General features: G+C 49.6%; 6 protein-coding genes across 6 annotated transcripts; 4 read left to right on the top strand and 2 right to left on the bottom strand.

Annotated features, from left to right (window-relative positions):
* Positions 1-1,144: 1,144 nt before the first annotated feature.
* BDQ94DRAFT_149550 (60S ribosomal protein eL21) lies at positions 1,145-2,184 on the bottom strand. The gene is made up of 4 exons (XM_026767401.1): positions 2,076-2,184; positions 1,932-1,999; positions 1,814-1,861; positions 1,145-1,698 (listed from the first exon to the last, which is right to left on the bottom strand). Exons 1-4 carry the CDS (start codon positions 2,109-2,111, stop codon positions 1,374-1,376), a joined length of 477 nt encoding a protein of 158 aa, XP_026623118.1. The 5' UTR covers positions 2,112-2,184; the 3' UTR covers positions 1,145-1,373.
* A 152-nt stretch (positions 2,185-2,336) lies between these two features.
* BDQ94DRAFT_149556 (40S ribosomal protein uS4) lies at positions 2,337-3,469 on the top strand. Its single transcript, XM_026767402.1, has 6 exons — positions 2,337-2,396; positions 2,463-2,500; positions 2,576-2,594; positions 2,673-2,771; positions 2,857-3,090; positions 3,150-3,469. The coding sequence occupies exons 1-6, from the start codon at positions 2,383-2,385 to the stop codon at positions 3,325-3,327; spliced, it is 582 nt and encodes a 193-aa protein (XP_026623119.1). The 5' UTR covers positions 2,337-2,382; the 3' UTR covers positions 3,328-3,469.
* BDQ94DRAFT_149557 (uncharacterized protein) lies at positions 3,466-4,754 on the bottom strand. Its single transcript, XM_026767403.1, has 3 exons — positions 4,399-4,754; positions 4,108-4,327; positions 3,466-4,019 (listed from the first exon to the last, which is right to left on the bottom strand). The coding sequence occupies exons 1-3, from the start codon at positions 4,741-4,743 to the stop codon at positions 3,598-3,600; spliced, it is 987 nt and encodes a 328-aa protein (XP_026623120.1). The 5' UTR covers positions 4,744-4,754; the 3' UTR covers positions 3,466-3,597.
* Positions 4,755-4,898: 144 nt separating this feature from the next.
* On the top strand, positions 4,899-6,513 carry BDQ94DRAFT_149558 (uncharacterized protein). Its single transcript, XM_026767404.1, has 2 exons — positions 4,899-5,168; positions 5,233-6,513. The coding sequence occupies exons 1-2, from the start codon at positions 5,035-5,037 to the stop codon at positions 6,380-6,382; spliced, it is 1,284 nt and encodes a 427-aa protein (XP_026623121.1). The 5' UTR covers positions 4,899-5,034; the 3' UTR covers positions 6,383-6,513.
* Positions 6,514-7,338: 825 nt separating this feature from the next.
* On the top strand, positions 7,339-8,124 carry BDQ94DRAFT_161631 (uncharacterized protein; the record flags this gene model as incomplete). The annotated part of the gene is made up of 4 exons (XM_026769407.1): positions 7,339-7,409; positions 7,495-7,627; positions 7,689-7,746; positions 7,811-8,124. 4 exons carry the CDS (start codon positions 7,339-7,341, stop codon positions 8,122-8,124), a joined length of 576 nt encoding a protein of 191 aa, XP_026623122.1.
* Positions 8,125-8,944: 820 nt separating this feature from the next.
* Positions 8,945-10,824, top strand: BDQ94DRAFT_79241 (uncharacterized protein). Its single transcript, XM_026776565.1, has 5 exons — positions 8,945-9,198; positions 9,251-9,581; positions 9,636-9,692; positions 9,745-9,906; positions 10,003-10,824. The coding sequence occupies exons 1-5, from the start codon at positions 9,069-9,071 to the stop codon at positions 10,355-10,357; spliced, it is 1,035 nt and encodes a 344-aa protein (XP_026623123.1). The 5' UTR covers positions 8,945-9,068; the 3' UTR covers positions 10,358-10,824.
* Positions 10,825-11,137: the final 313 nt, after the last annotated feature.

The raw sequence follows: 11,137 nt of genomic DNA on the forward strand, positions 1-11,137 counted from the left end.
GGATTTTCAATCGGGTCACTAAAGCGGATGGTTCTGACTCCTAACAAATCTGTTGTCCATGTACGCTATGACTCTGAGAAGGAGTACCAGCCTCTGGCCCATTTCCTGACCCCATCTGCACAGCAAGACGATTGCCCAAACGAACCCTGAGTTGATAGTCTTCTAAGTTCCATCTTGTCCGTCGAAGTAATTGACAATGCTAGCATTGGGCTCACGGTCTCTGAATTATCCGATAGTGCTGTTTCATGGCGAGCCGATTGACACATGTCGCATTCAAGAGCTTAAGGATAAAGCATAGCATCTCAATCATGCAGATATAATTGACCACACTACCTATGTATGCTGTGACTAACGATTTCTGGGGAACTACCGAGAACATTGGTCTTGGAACCCTATAATCACGAATTATTGTAGCTGTTTGCCTTACGAAACTGACATTCATTCTGAGCTTGCTCAGTTGAATGAGATTCAAGCACTTCACTGATAGCGGGAGTATGATCTAGTAGTGTAATAATAGCCTTACCCAGGAAACCTTTCCGTATGGAATAGAACAGCCGCTAGGGGGACAAGGAAAGTAAAGGAATTCATATACCTTAACAAGTACGTAACTCCAAGTTACTAGTAGACGTATATATTTCACTCGTCACGCTAGTAGCGGTCGACTATGTATCACTAGTACTATGATAAGTTCAAGGCACAGGGTAGGATCATGATTGAACCTGGCCTGCACGTCAGTGATAACCTGATAAGAGTAAATTACTGGGGATAGAGAACTAATCTACATACAGCAAGTGAGGAGCGATGGTGGACAAATATTACCGGGCGGAGGCTCATAATAGCACTCAAATACTATATCCACTGCGGGGAATCGAGGAAAGATGGGTACTACGTATCCAGATTCCAGAGATACGACTGATAGCGTAAGTCAGCCCTACGTCTACAGGTTTGATGTGGCTTTCGAATAGGCAGGCTACGTCTAATGTCCAAGGCTGGGACTGGAACCGGGCCAAATCTACTCCATACGTCACTCGTCGTCCATGGCATGCTGGTGCAGGTCGTAGATACCGTGTTGTATAGGCCTAAAGCATCCAATTGCAGATATCAAGGACCGGGTTCATGGATTCTATTGTGTTGTGTCGAAGGGGCCATATTCGCAGATTTTTCGGTATTTGGCAAAACGCATGGATATCATTTTTCGAACAGGGAAATGGAAATTTTGTTTTTTCTTTCATTCCGGGGAATCTATGCACAGGATTTAGATGTGATAGAACATCTGGGAACCCTCTGTTTCGCTTCGTCTCATTGCAAAGGCCCACCCTAAGTTTGAAAAACCCAGAAACACCAAACAACCGCATCGACCGTTTTTGATTCGTTTAGATGTGGGTGTCGTAGGGGATGGGGGTGATGGTCTCGGCAGCGGTACCCTCGACGAGGTGAGCCTCACGGGGCATGGCGGGCTGACGCTTCAAGTGGAGGTGGACACCCTGCTCCTTGGCCTGGCGCTTCTTCTGGGCGTTCTCCTTGACACGCTTGATGAAGTCCTCGCGGGAGCGGGAGTGCTTGACGTGCTCGATGCGGACGTTGATGCGCTTCTCGAGGTAGCGGTTGCGGACGACCTTGTAGAGGAGGACACCGACGGAGGACTTGGTCACGTTGTAGACGACACCGGTCTTACCGTTGTAGACCTTGTAGGGCATACTATTTCCAAATGTCTCAGCAAACCAATTCTTCGCTCAAAATTTCGAGAATCCCAACACGCAAAACCCTTCATGTCGGAATCCCCATTATTGCACCGGGCGGAATTTGTACTGACCCCTTCTGAACGGCACCGTTGACCTTGATATCGACAATGTCGCCAACCCTATGAAAAAATATCAGATCCTGCTCCTTGACGCAAATATTATCCAAATCGGCGAGAATTTTCGGCGTACCGGTAGGTCTTCAGGTAGGTCGACAGGCGGATCTGGCCGTTCTCCTTGAAGTTACGGCTGAAGGCATACTGAAAAGTTCGTCAGCGCTCGCGTCTCGGACCAGCGAAAAGGTGCTGCAAAAATTCCTGGGTAAAATCGACATACCCGAGTACCGGCTCTCAAACCGTGCGAGTGACCCATGTCGGCGGTGTTGGTGGTGCTGGTGTTGAGAACTTGTCGACGTCGAAGAAATGCCTCGCTATGCCGCCCGTCGCGATGGTGTAGACTTCTCGGGTGCTTAGTGCGGCCGTTCTCCGCCGCCGAGGGCTAGCCCTTGCGCTAGTCCGCTTCCGGCTCCACCTTCGCTCGCTTAGTTCCCTTCTCCAAAACGCATCTTCAACTTCAGATCTTCTGCGATTTTCGTGAAGTTTGGTGTGTACGACAACCTCGCGACAAGCCGCAATCAGCAGTCATGGCCCCCGTCCCGTGAGTATACGACCGGCGATCAACCACACCTGTATCGCATCATTCTAATAGCAATTTTCTCAACAGCCGCGTTTACTCCAAGACCTACAAGGTCCCCCGTCGTCGTAAGTAGCCTTATCAGTCTTTGCAAAAATTCGAGACTTCGCGACATTGAATCTTGGACTAACATATCGGTATAGCTTTCGAGTCGGCCCGTCTGTTAGTACTCTCCGGCCACTGATCAGAAGCGTGCTTCTGTTTATGTCGTGTGTTCCCATGCCTAACTGTCATCGCTAGTGACTCGGAACTGAAGATTGTCGGCGAGTACGGCCTGCGCAACAAGCGTGAGGTGTGGCGTGTCCAGCTCACCCTGTCCAAGATTCGTCGTGCTGCTCGGTATGCGCACCCCACTTCGCATGGATCATCGACCTTGAGAATGGCCAGGAGAAATTGATGGAACAATGGCTGACTGTTAGAACAGTGAGCTTCTCACCCTCGACGAGAAGGACCCCAAGCGTCTTTTCGAAGGTAACGCTTTGATTCGCCGTCTGGTCCGCATCGGTGTCCTCGATGAGTCCCGCATGAAGCTCGATTACGTCCTGGCCCTCCGCGTTGAGGACTTCTTGGAGCGTCGTCTTCAGACTTGCGTCTACAAGCTCGGCCTTGCCAAGTCTATCCACCACGCCCGTGTCCTGATCAAGCAGCGTCACATCCGGTATGCGCATTCGATAACTTTTTCGCCCGATGACGCCAAGATGCTAACTCGAAGAACAGTGTCGGCAAGCAGATCGTCAACGTCCCCTCCTACATGGTCCGCCTGGACTCCCAGAAGCACATCGACTTCGCCCTCACCTCCCCCTACGGTGGTGGCCGCCCTGGCCGTGTCCAGCGCAAGAAGGCTGCCGCTGCTGCCGGTGGTGGTGACGACGAGGCTGAGGAGGATGAGGAGTAAAGGATTAAAAATTGGAGTACGGACGGGTTTCGTTAGCCAAAATAAAATTGCGGGGCTCCGTTATGGCTGCAGCATAGCGTATAACGTTGTACGATCATGCGATTCCATGAATGAACTAGTAGCCTACGGCTCGATTCCCATACCCATTGGTTCACTAGCTGTAGTAAATCCCTAAGCACCTAACACCTAAGTAATCCTGTATGGCCTATCCACCGCAAACGCCGTATCCCCAAACCCAGTATCATAACATCATGCCCACGTCTGTCGCCCTCACCCTTCAACGTCGAGTAGGTTCTTGAGAGTTTCTTGCGCACTCCGGTACCATCTTCCCGTTTCCACCAGCCCGTCACTTTCGCCTTCTTCCTTCTTCCTCTTGACTTCTTGGGCCTGTGCAATCGCTTCTGTCTTCCGCCGTTCTAGAACACTTAGTTCACGCTCCACCGCCTCGGCCTCTCGTGTCTTGCGGGGCAGAGTATTCTGCACGGCAGCAAGTTGTCGATCAAGAGCCGCAAGCTCCGCCTCCCGCTCAGATAGGAGACTCAGTGTTGCAGGAAGAGGGAGATTTTGCGAAGCTGGACCGTTTGCGTCCGATCCTTGTTTTGCACGTAGCTCAGCAATAGTGGATTCGAGATTTTCGATCGACTCTGGAAGTGTTGAGAGTTGGCTCATTTGTAGCTGGACATTCTTGTACCCTGTCCACGGATTTGCGATCGTTAGTACAGTCCTTGACGCGGTCACGGACACAAGCCGTTATTGCACGAAGGACGAGGGAGCACTCACGATTCGCCAGATCCCTACCCAGCTTCTCCATTTCCTCCACCATGGTTCGAACTTCCTCTTTGCGGGCTTTTAGGTCCGCCTTTACTTCCGCCAACTGCGCTTCCATCTCAACGTTTTCATTGTGACCAACCACGAGGGGCGGATCGCCCACGATCGCACGTAAGAATTTCTCCTTCGTAACTTGCTCAACGTAGGAAAATCGCAACTTCGAGAACAATTCCTTTACATGTTTTGTCAGCACGAATAGGTGGTGTTGCAGAGCGACCCCACATCGGGAGAGCAGGTTCGTACTTTATAGTGTGTCAAGTCCGCTTCCAGAGAAGCAGGTGTCGGGGTTTCAAAAGTAGATACATCTGACCTGCGTTTAGACGGTGATGAGCGTCTGGTATCGGAGTCAGGAGAGAATATCGGCTCGCTGATGCGGAGGATGTTCAATTGTGTTTTTAAGTCGCCATTGTCGTCTTCCAGTTGCTGCAGTTGCTTTCGTGCTTCTGCAGGCGTTAACTCGGCCATTGTGTCCTTGCCAAAACTGAAGAGTGGCCCAGTATCCCAAGATAGGTAATTTCGATGGAAGTTGTAAGGGTAGCTTTGCCGCGTCTCCGAATCAGTGGGATGAGGGGTGAAGGCAAAAACCATTCATTATCGCGCGTCGGCAGAAACATTGCGGAGGTAAACAGATTCGCCGGACCCACCACTTTATCGACCAGGCGGTGAAGTCACCGGTCAGCAGCGTCAATATCGCCGCATGTATGGCTCTTGCCTCCCAAATTTGAAGACAAGACGGCGCTTTCCTTTCTCTTTATATATTCACTATCGGGGTTTGAAGAGATAGTTTTTGGATGTGCTACCTATATTAGTATGATATAAATATCATTACTTCCCTACTTTTACCCTTCCACCTTTGCTTCAGTGCCACGGTCCGACAGCATGCCTCCCAACACCGGAAAAGCAATCGGCGATCCCAGCGACGATGCCTACGTTGCACAGGTGCTCGCACGAGAGGCACGAGACAGCTCTCTGAGATACTCGGCACATGGATTGGAAGCATACATGCCCAAGAGGTACCAAAACATTCTCTACCGGAGACACCACGACGGTCAATGAGCTGACGTATTATTGCTTCAGGCCTACAGGTGCCGCTCCTAAACCAAACACACGATTCCTCCGACATATAATCCGAGAGACGGACAATCACAATACAGCATTGAAACGGAAAGAAGAACGGGAGGCCAGGGAGCGAATGCGACAGTTGCGTAACCAGGCGTCATCCTCTTCTGCGAACGATGCGGACCGCGATCAACGTCGCAGTCGGCGTACATCAACCGATCGAGAATCGCGACGCGATAGAAGACGGGATCGTGAGGACAAATATGGCTCTAGTCGAAGGAAACATAGAAGTCGCTCTGCATCGGTGGAGAGAGATCAATCGCATAGGAGCCGACGGAGGCGTGACGGTCAAGATACTAATGACGGCCGGCATAGATCCTCTAGAAGGAGCCGTCGCAATCGGTCCTATTCTCGGTCCAGGAGTCGATCACCGGAAGATGGTCGGGATGTTGATTCTCACAGTCGTCGCCGACGGTATCGCAGCCGCTATGAATCGTCGCGATCACGTTCGCGGTCCCCAGGGGCATCTGACAGGCGCAGGACTAGAGATAGCGAGCGCAGGAGTCACCGCAGTTCTCGTGAGAAGGAACAATCTAGAGAAAAGAATACATCGACAAGCAAAGAACCATTCTCGACTCATGGGCCATCCAAGGAAGAAACGCCTTTGGATGACGAGTCGGATCCTCTTGAAGACCTTGTCGGACCCCTACCGGCGAAAGACAATGATCATGGGTATTCTGCGCCGATTCGTTCCCGCGGTCGCGGTGCCTACAAGCCCAACATGAGCAACATCGATGCACACTTTGCCCCTGACTACGACCCCACTACGGATGTACATTTGGAGGAGGATGATGGGCAGGCGGGTAGCAGGCCTACCCGCCGTCCCGTCGCTGGTTTAATGACTGGAGATGACGACTGGGAACTTTCTCTGGAAGCTTTGCGTGATCGGGCAAAATGGAAGCAGAGGGGCGAGGAGAGGTTGCGGGAAGCTGGGTTCAGTAACGAATTTGTGGACCGGTGGAAGAGCAACACCACCTCCACGCCAGGAGATGATTCGGAAGGCAGGCTAGAGGATGTGAAGTGGTCGAAGAAGGGCGAGGGGCGAGAGTGGGATCGGGGCAAGTTTGTTGATCAGGATGGGCATATTGACGTTAAAGCTTCCTGGTGACCTTAGATTTTGGAAGTTCTTGGATACCTATCATATTGCAACTCACAGCTGCCTGGCGTTATATAGATAATTTTCTTGCAATGATATCCACTGGTACGGGCTAGTAGCTTGTATCTGTTCTTTGAGCATCGATAAAGTCAACCTCTGAGTACTAGTAGTACTACTAGTAATCACTATAGATTGAATACTAACTGTGGGGTTCTAGTCTAATCAGTAAGTCCAGGCCTTTATCAGAACGCTAGGAAAATATATTTAATTCCCGAAGGATTCTCAAGCCGCATACCAACCACTCTAAGAAGCAACTACTATGCGGCCTACAATAATCTCTCCCGACTTACAGTTTTATAATCCATGAATAGAAACTTAATGAGTGCCTATTTCTTTCCCTGTCACTTAAAGTATATCCTATCCATGAAACCCTATTTTCTCAGGCACAAAACAACGGCACTTGAACGCCAAGACGAGCCCCTCACCCAGTTCCGCACTTTTGTCATGAGTGCGGAATATCGCAATACTGTTGCATAATCAGCTGAAATGGCCTCATCGCTGGTAACAATGAGTGGATAAAACCCGGTGTTCTTGTGCCACAGTTCAAGACTTGATTGGTAAGATATTAGACAGGCGTATGGGATCTTTCTGGTTTTAATCGAGTTGATTGGTGTATGTTATAGCCGCTATCCGATGGCGGAACTTGGGGTCTATAAGTATTTCATTATTATCGGATACGGACTCGGATAGCAGCTGATCTTCTTACCATCACCCCGCTTGAGTGATATTACTGCACTTCAGTTGCTATCGGACAACATCGAGGATATTAAGGAACAATTGATTGTACGTTGCAGTTTAGACCAAAGACAGATTAAATCAGCAGTTGAGTGAAATACTGTTTTGAATCAACGTTGCACACGCGGAGCAGGCGCATCTCACTTGTGTATCTCCGACGAAGCTTGAGCTCAATGACGGATCAGTTTGCATATTCGTATCCCTCGCCTCTAGAGGGGTATGAAAACCTAGAACCGCTGCCTGAGTAAGTGAGGTGGTCTGCCGGACCAGATAGTCGAATGGATGAAAGGTTATTTTACGCATTGAGCCTAACCCATGGCATAATACAGTGAGAGAAACGAGGATGGGAAGTCCCTCAGAAACCCCCAACATGGTGTTCTGAGTAAAGCTTACGAGGAGTTCCCGGACCCTCTCACCAAAGGTCGTCGTGGGGGCTTCGACATTCATATTTATCACTTCCAGGTTGGTGGAAACTTGTGTACTAGGCCATCGTAGATTCTTGGCTGACTTTGCATCGTCAAAGAACAACCCTGATCAGGTCGCTTTTGCAAAAGCTCTGTGGGAGAGAATTAGGCGTGAATGTGAGCATTTATCCCCTTAGATATCAGGTTGAATATCGTGTTGTAACAATACTACCTTGAGTAGTTCCCGAGTTACGGATTTATCAGTTCTTCGACAGGCCAATAGGGCCTCATCCTGTGGCCATGTTCGAAGTCAACCTTTTCACTCCTGCGCAATTTGGCGCCTTTGTGCCCTGGCTTGTTGTCAATAGGGGACCCTTGAGTGCACTGATCCATCCGAATACGGTGGAGACCGAGGAAGAGCGAAACCACACCCAACGTGCTACATGGCTGGGTGAAAGAATACCTCTCGATTTACGGTTATTCAAGCTGATGAAAGAGGCACAGAAGAGAAAGGAGCTCGAAGCGGAGAAGGCAGCGGCAGGGGAGAAGTTATGATTGCGGTGCTCTGTTGATCCGTGCTCGACTTCGGTATGATGTTGGCTTCTATGTAATTAGTAGTATTGCTTCGAATGACTTCGACTTTTCGAACCCGGCATGGATGCTAAGAAGGCTTGTTTGTTTATGATATCCAATAACATGTTAGCACACGAGCATTCTCTGGACCTGAGCGACATAAGGGTACTGATAAGGCTAGAAAAGCATTTGCAGGAATTATGAGCCAGTATACACACAAGAAACCCGAATAATCCCACTCAGTGAGGTAATTGTATGTCCGTATCTGTTGAGAAGCAAGGAATTCGGCATGGGATGAAGAGCGCATACTTGACTGGTTACAGGCAGCATCACGGGATCCGGCCATCGTCCGCGGAGCAGAGTGTGACCGGACGATCACATTCATCCTTGGTCTCAAATAAGAGCCCATCAGATGCGCCACTTCAGATCATGCTTATCGTGCAACTACTCATTCGCGACCAATCTGGCTGCAGAATGCTCCGGACCCTGGGACTACCCCTGCAATGAAGATCGTGGGTGGGCGAGGAGACGGCCACATCTCTCTCTGCAGCCGGTATTTGACACGGGGCTGAGGAAAAAGCAATGACTTGCCTTCTTCTGGCCCATCACCTGCCACAGTCTCTGGACTAGCCTTACCAGTGAGGGTTGAACAAAATGCCCAGCAAAGACCCTCGACATGGAAGTGTCAGAAGGTCAGATAGAAGTTGGCTTGCAGGCTGTACCACACCGTGGGGTAGGTCTCATACTTTCTACACCTGATATGCACCTCTGCAAATATAACCTCGTTAATACGCTGTTGGCTGGAATTTGGGAACTATCCTGCTGCGTGTTATCTGCACTTGCGCCTTCAATAGTGGCAACAGCTCTCTCCAGACCCGGTAACACCGGCCATTGATAGAGATATCAATGATAATCGACCAGTCAACATGTGGACCTTCCTAGTGCAGTTCTTCTCCACTGTGCTGCAGTTCCGCCTGTCAATGACCAAGCCCGGCGAGACAATAGTAGCCTATGATCTGACATCAACCGCTTTACCATGCTATGTAATGGAATATGGTAAGCATATACTGGGATATTCATCTACACCACTATTCTAATCAACATCCAGCACCGCTCGTCTGGCTATATAGCAAGGAAACATACATGCCTTCAGATATCGGGCAGCAGCTGGTACATACGACACCAATGGTAAATTATACTGCAATCAAAGGAGCACCATCACCGTTAACACTCAACAACCTCGCGGGGCTCAACAAATTGGGAAATACCAGCGTTTACTTGACCTCAATAGAGGGCATTGATGCTACTCCAGAGCCAGCATGGTTCCGTGGTGTGAAGCCAGATAGGAATGGAAAGACAAAAGGAGCTGTCTCATCGACAATCATCACCCGTGATCATGGAAATGGGACAGTGGATGCTTTCTACTTCTACTTCTATGCGTAAGTGATTAGTAGCACTGGAAGCTGGCTATAACCCATACTCAACATATGAAGGTACAATATGGGAAACACAGTATTGGGAATGCAGTTTGGAGACCACGTCGGTGACTGGTGCGCAACACCTCTAACTCTCTCTACATACGTTCCCAACTGATATCCTTAGGGAGCACAACATGATCCGCTTTGATAACGGAGTCCCGCAAGCACTCTGGTACAGCCAGCACGCCGGAGGTGAAGCCTTTACCTACGATGCAACTGAGAAGCAGGGCAAAAGGCCGATCGCATACTCCGCTAATGGATCTCATGCTGTATACGCAGTACCTGGGTATGTACGACCTGCCTCTAGAACATCGTAACATCGGCCTTCCCCAAAGATTGTGTATTACTATAATAACATATGATAACATTTGGGAATGCATAGCACCCATGACCACGCCATCCCGCATCTCAACCTCCCCTTCGGATTTGTTATGGACTACACAGACAAAGGCACACTATGGGATCCCATCGCAAATGCATACGCATATAGCTTCGACGCAGCCAGCCAGACATTCCAGCCCTACGACCGCAGATATCCAGTCAACTGGCTAGAGTACAATGGGCAGTGGGGAGACGACGCATTGCCGGGGGCACCGGAGCTCTTTGGACAAGCGAAATACAGTGCGGGCCCGAACGGGCCTAAATTCAAACACCTTGTCAGGTCGACTGTCTGTCCGGATAGTCCTTGTGTCGTGCTGCCTTTTCGTATTTGGGATGATGAGGATGGTGAGATGTAGGGAGGGTGGTAGTGTTTTTCTTTTCGTCTATACGATTTATTGGTTGCTTACAGGGTAGAATGGCATAACCGTTGAGGACTGTTGAAGACGGGGGACCCAGAAATTGACGATCAGAGGAGAGCGAGAGAGAGGGGAGTGGATATATGTGGAGATCGGGATACAGGACGGAGTAAGACAGGGTATACACTACTGTATAGGATTGTGGATAGATTGTTGTGTGTGTGTGTGTGTGTGTGTGTTTTCAAGTCAACCTCTGGGGGTACTGATCATCTGATGTTTCTATTACGACTGCATTTTGCTGCATTCAGTCCAGTTCCACATTCCCACTGCAAGGCAAGAGGGAGGAGTACTGACTACATAGAGCGCAAATTTGGGACTCAAGTCAACTAGTCTGTATTACAGAAGCTTATGGTAGAATGGTCTAGGAATGTTTCCCATCAGGTACTGTGCGCCTATGCTTACTTTCTACTTCTTGGGTTGGCTGTTCCTGATAGGGAGTGCTCCGATAGTACTCCGTAACTGGACTAATAACTCAGGGGCTGACCGGCACGAGCAGGCGGATGAGCACGGGAACATGGTAAATTTGGGGGGGGTGTAAGCTGATTGCTGGGCTGCCAGTGATCATGAAATAACAGTATTATTATTACCCGACCACGTAAGGTTTTACGACTATACTGGATTTGGGGGGTTGCCTCCCCGCACTAAGGAAGGGAAAAGAAAAGGGGCGGTGTTGTGTGTGTGTGTGTTTTGCTGTCCAGAGCAATCGGGAAGAACCGAATG

This window comes from Aspergillus welwitschiae (genome assembly GCF_003344945.1).
Source record: "Aspergillus welwitschiae strain CBS 139.54b unplaced genomic scaffold BDQ94scaffold_32, whole genome shotgun sequence".
NCBI lineage: Eukaryota > Fungi > Ascomycota > Eurotiomycetes > Eurotiales > Aspergillaceae > Aspergillus > Aspergillus welwitschiae.

Excerpts from the sequence above, each read along its gene's own strand:
- BDQ94DRAFT_149550 (XM_026767401.1), bottom strand. The coding sequence starts at position 2,111 with ATGGGTCACTCGCACGGTTTGAGAGCCGGTACTCGG. Across the intron at positions 2,000-2,075 it reads GTTTGAGAGCCGGTACTCGG|TATGCCTTCAGCCGTAACTT; the intron begins GTATGTCGATTT and ends CGAACTTTTCAG. Across the intron at positions 1,699-1,813 it reads AACGGTGCCGTTCAGAAGGG|TATGCCCTACAAGGTCTACA; the intron begins GTCAGTACAAAT and ends ATTTGGAAATAG.
- BDQ94DRAFT_149556 (XM_026767402.1), top strand. Across the intron at positions 2,772-2,856 it reads AAGATTCGTCGTGCTGCTCG|TGAGCTTCTCACCCTCGACG; the intron begins GTATGCGCACCC and ends CTGTTAGAACAG. Across the intron at positions 3,091-3,149 it reads ATCAAGCAGCGTCACATCCG|TGTCGGCAAGCAGATCGTCA; the intron begins GTATGCGCATTC and ends CTCGAAGAACAG.
- BDQ94DRAFT_149557 (XM_026767403.1), bottom strand. The coding sequence starts at position 4,743 with ATGGTTTTTGCCTTCACCCCTCATCCCACTGATTCGGAGACGCGGCAA. Across the intron at positions 4,328-4,398 it reads CGGACTTGACACACTATAAA|GAATTGTTCTCGAAGTTGCG; the intron begins GTACGAACCTGC and ends AAACATGTAAAG. Across the intron at positions 4,020-4,107 it reads GGGTAGGGATCTGGCGAATC|GGTACAAGAATGTCCAGCTA; the intron begins GTGAGTGCTCCC and ends ATCCGTGGACAG.
- BDQ94DRAFT_149558 (XM_026767404.1), top strand. The coding sequence starts at position 5,035 with ATGCCTCCCAACACCGGAAAAGCAATCGGCGATCCCAGCGACGATGCC. Across the intron at positions 5,169-5,232 it reads GAAGCATACATGCCCAAGAG|GCCTACAGGTGCCGCTCCTA; the intron begins GTACCAAAACAT and ends TTATTGCTTCAG.
- BDQ94DRAFT_79241 (XM_026776565.1), top strand. The coding sequence starts at position 9,069 with ATGTGGACCTTCCTAGTGCAGTTCTTCTCCACTGTGCTGCAGTTCCGC. Across the intron at positions 9,693-9,744 it reads GGAGACCACGTCGGTGACTG|GGAGCACAACATGATCCGCT; the intron begins GTGCGCAACACC and ends TGATATCCTTAG. Across the intron at positions 9,907-10,002 it reads GCTGTATACGCAGTACCTGG|CACCCATGACCACGCCATCC; the intron begins GTATGTACGACC and ends GGGAATGCATAG.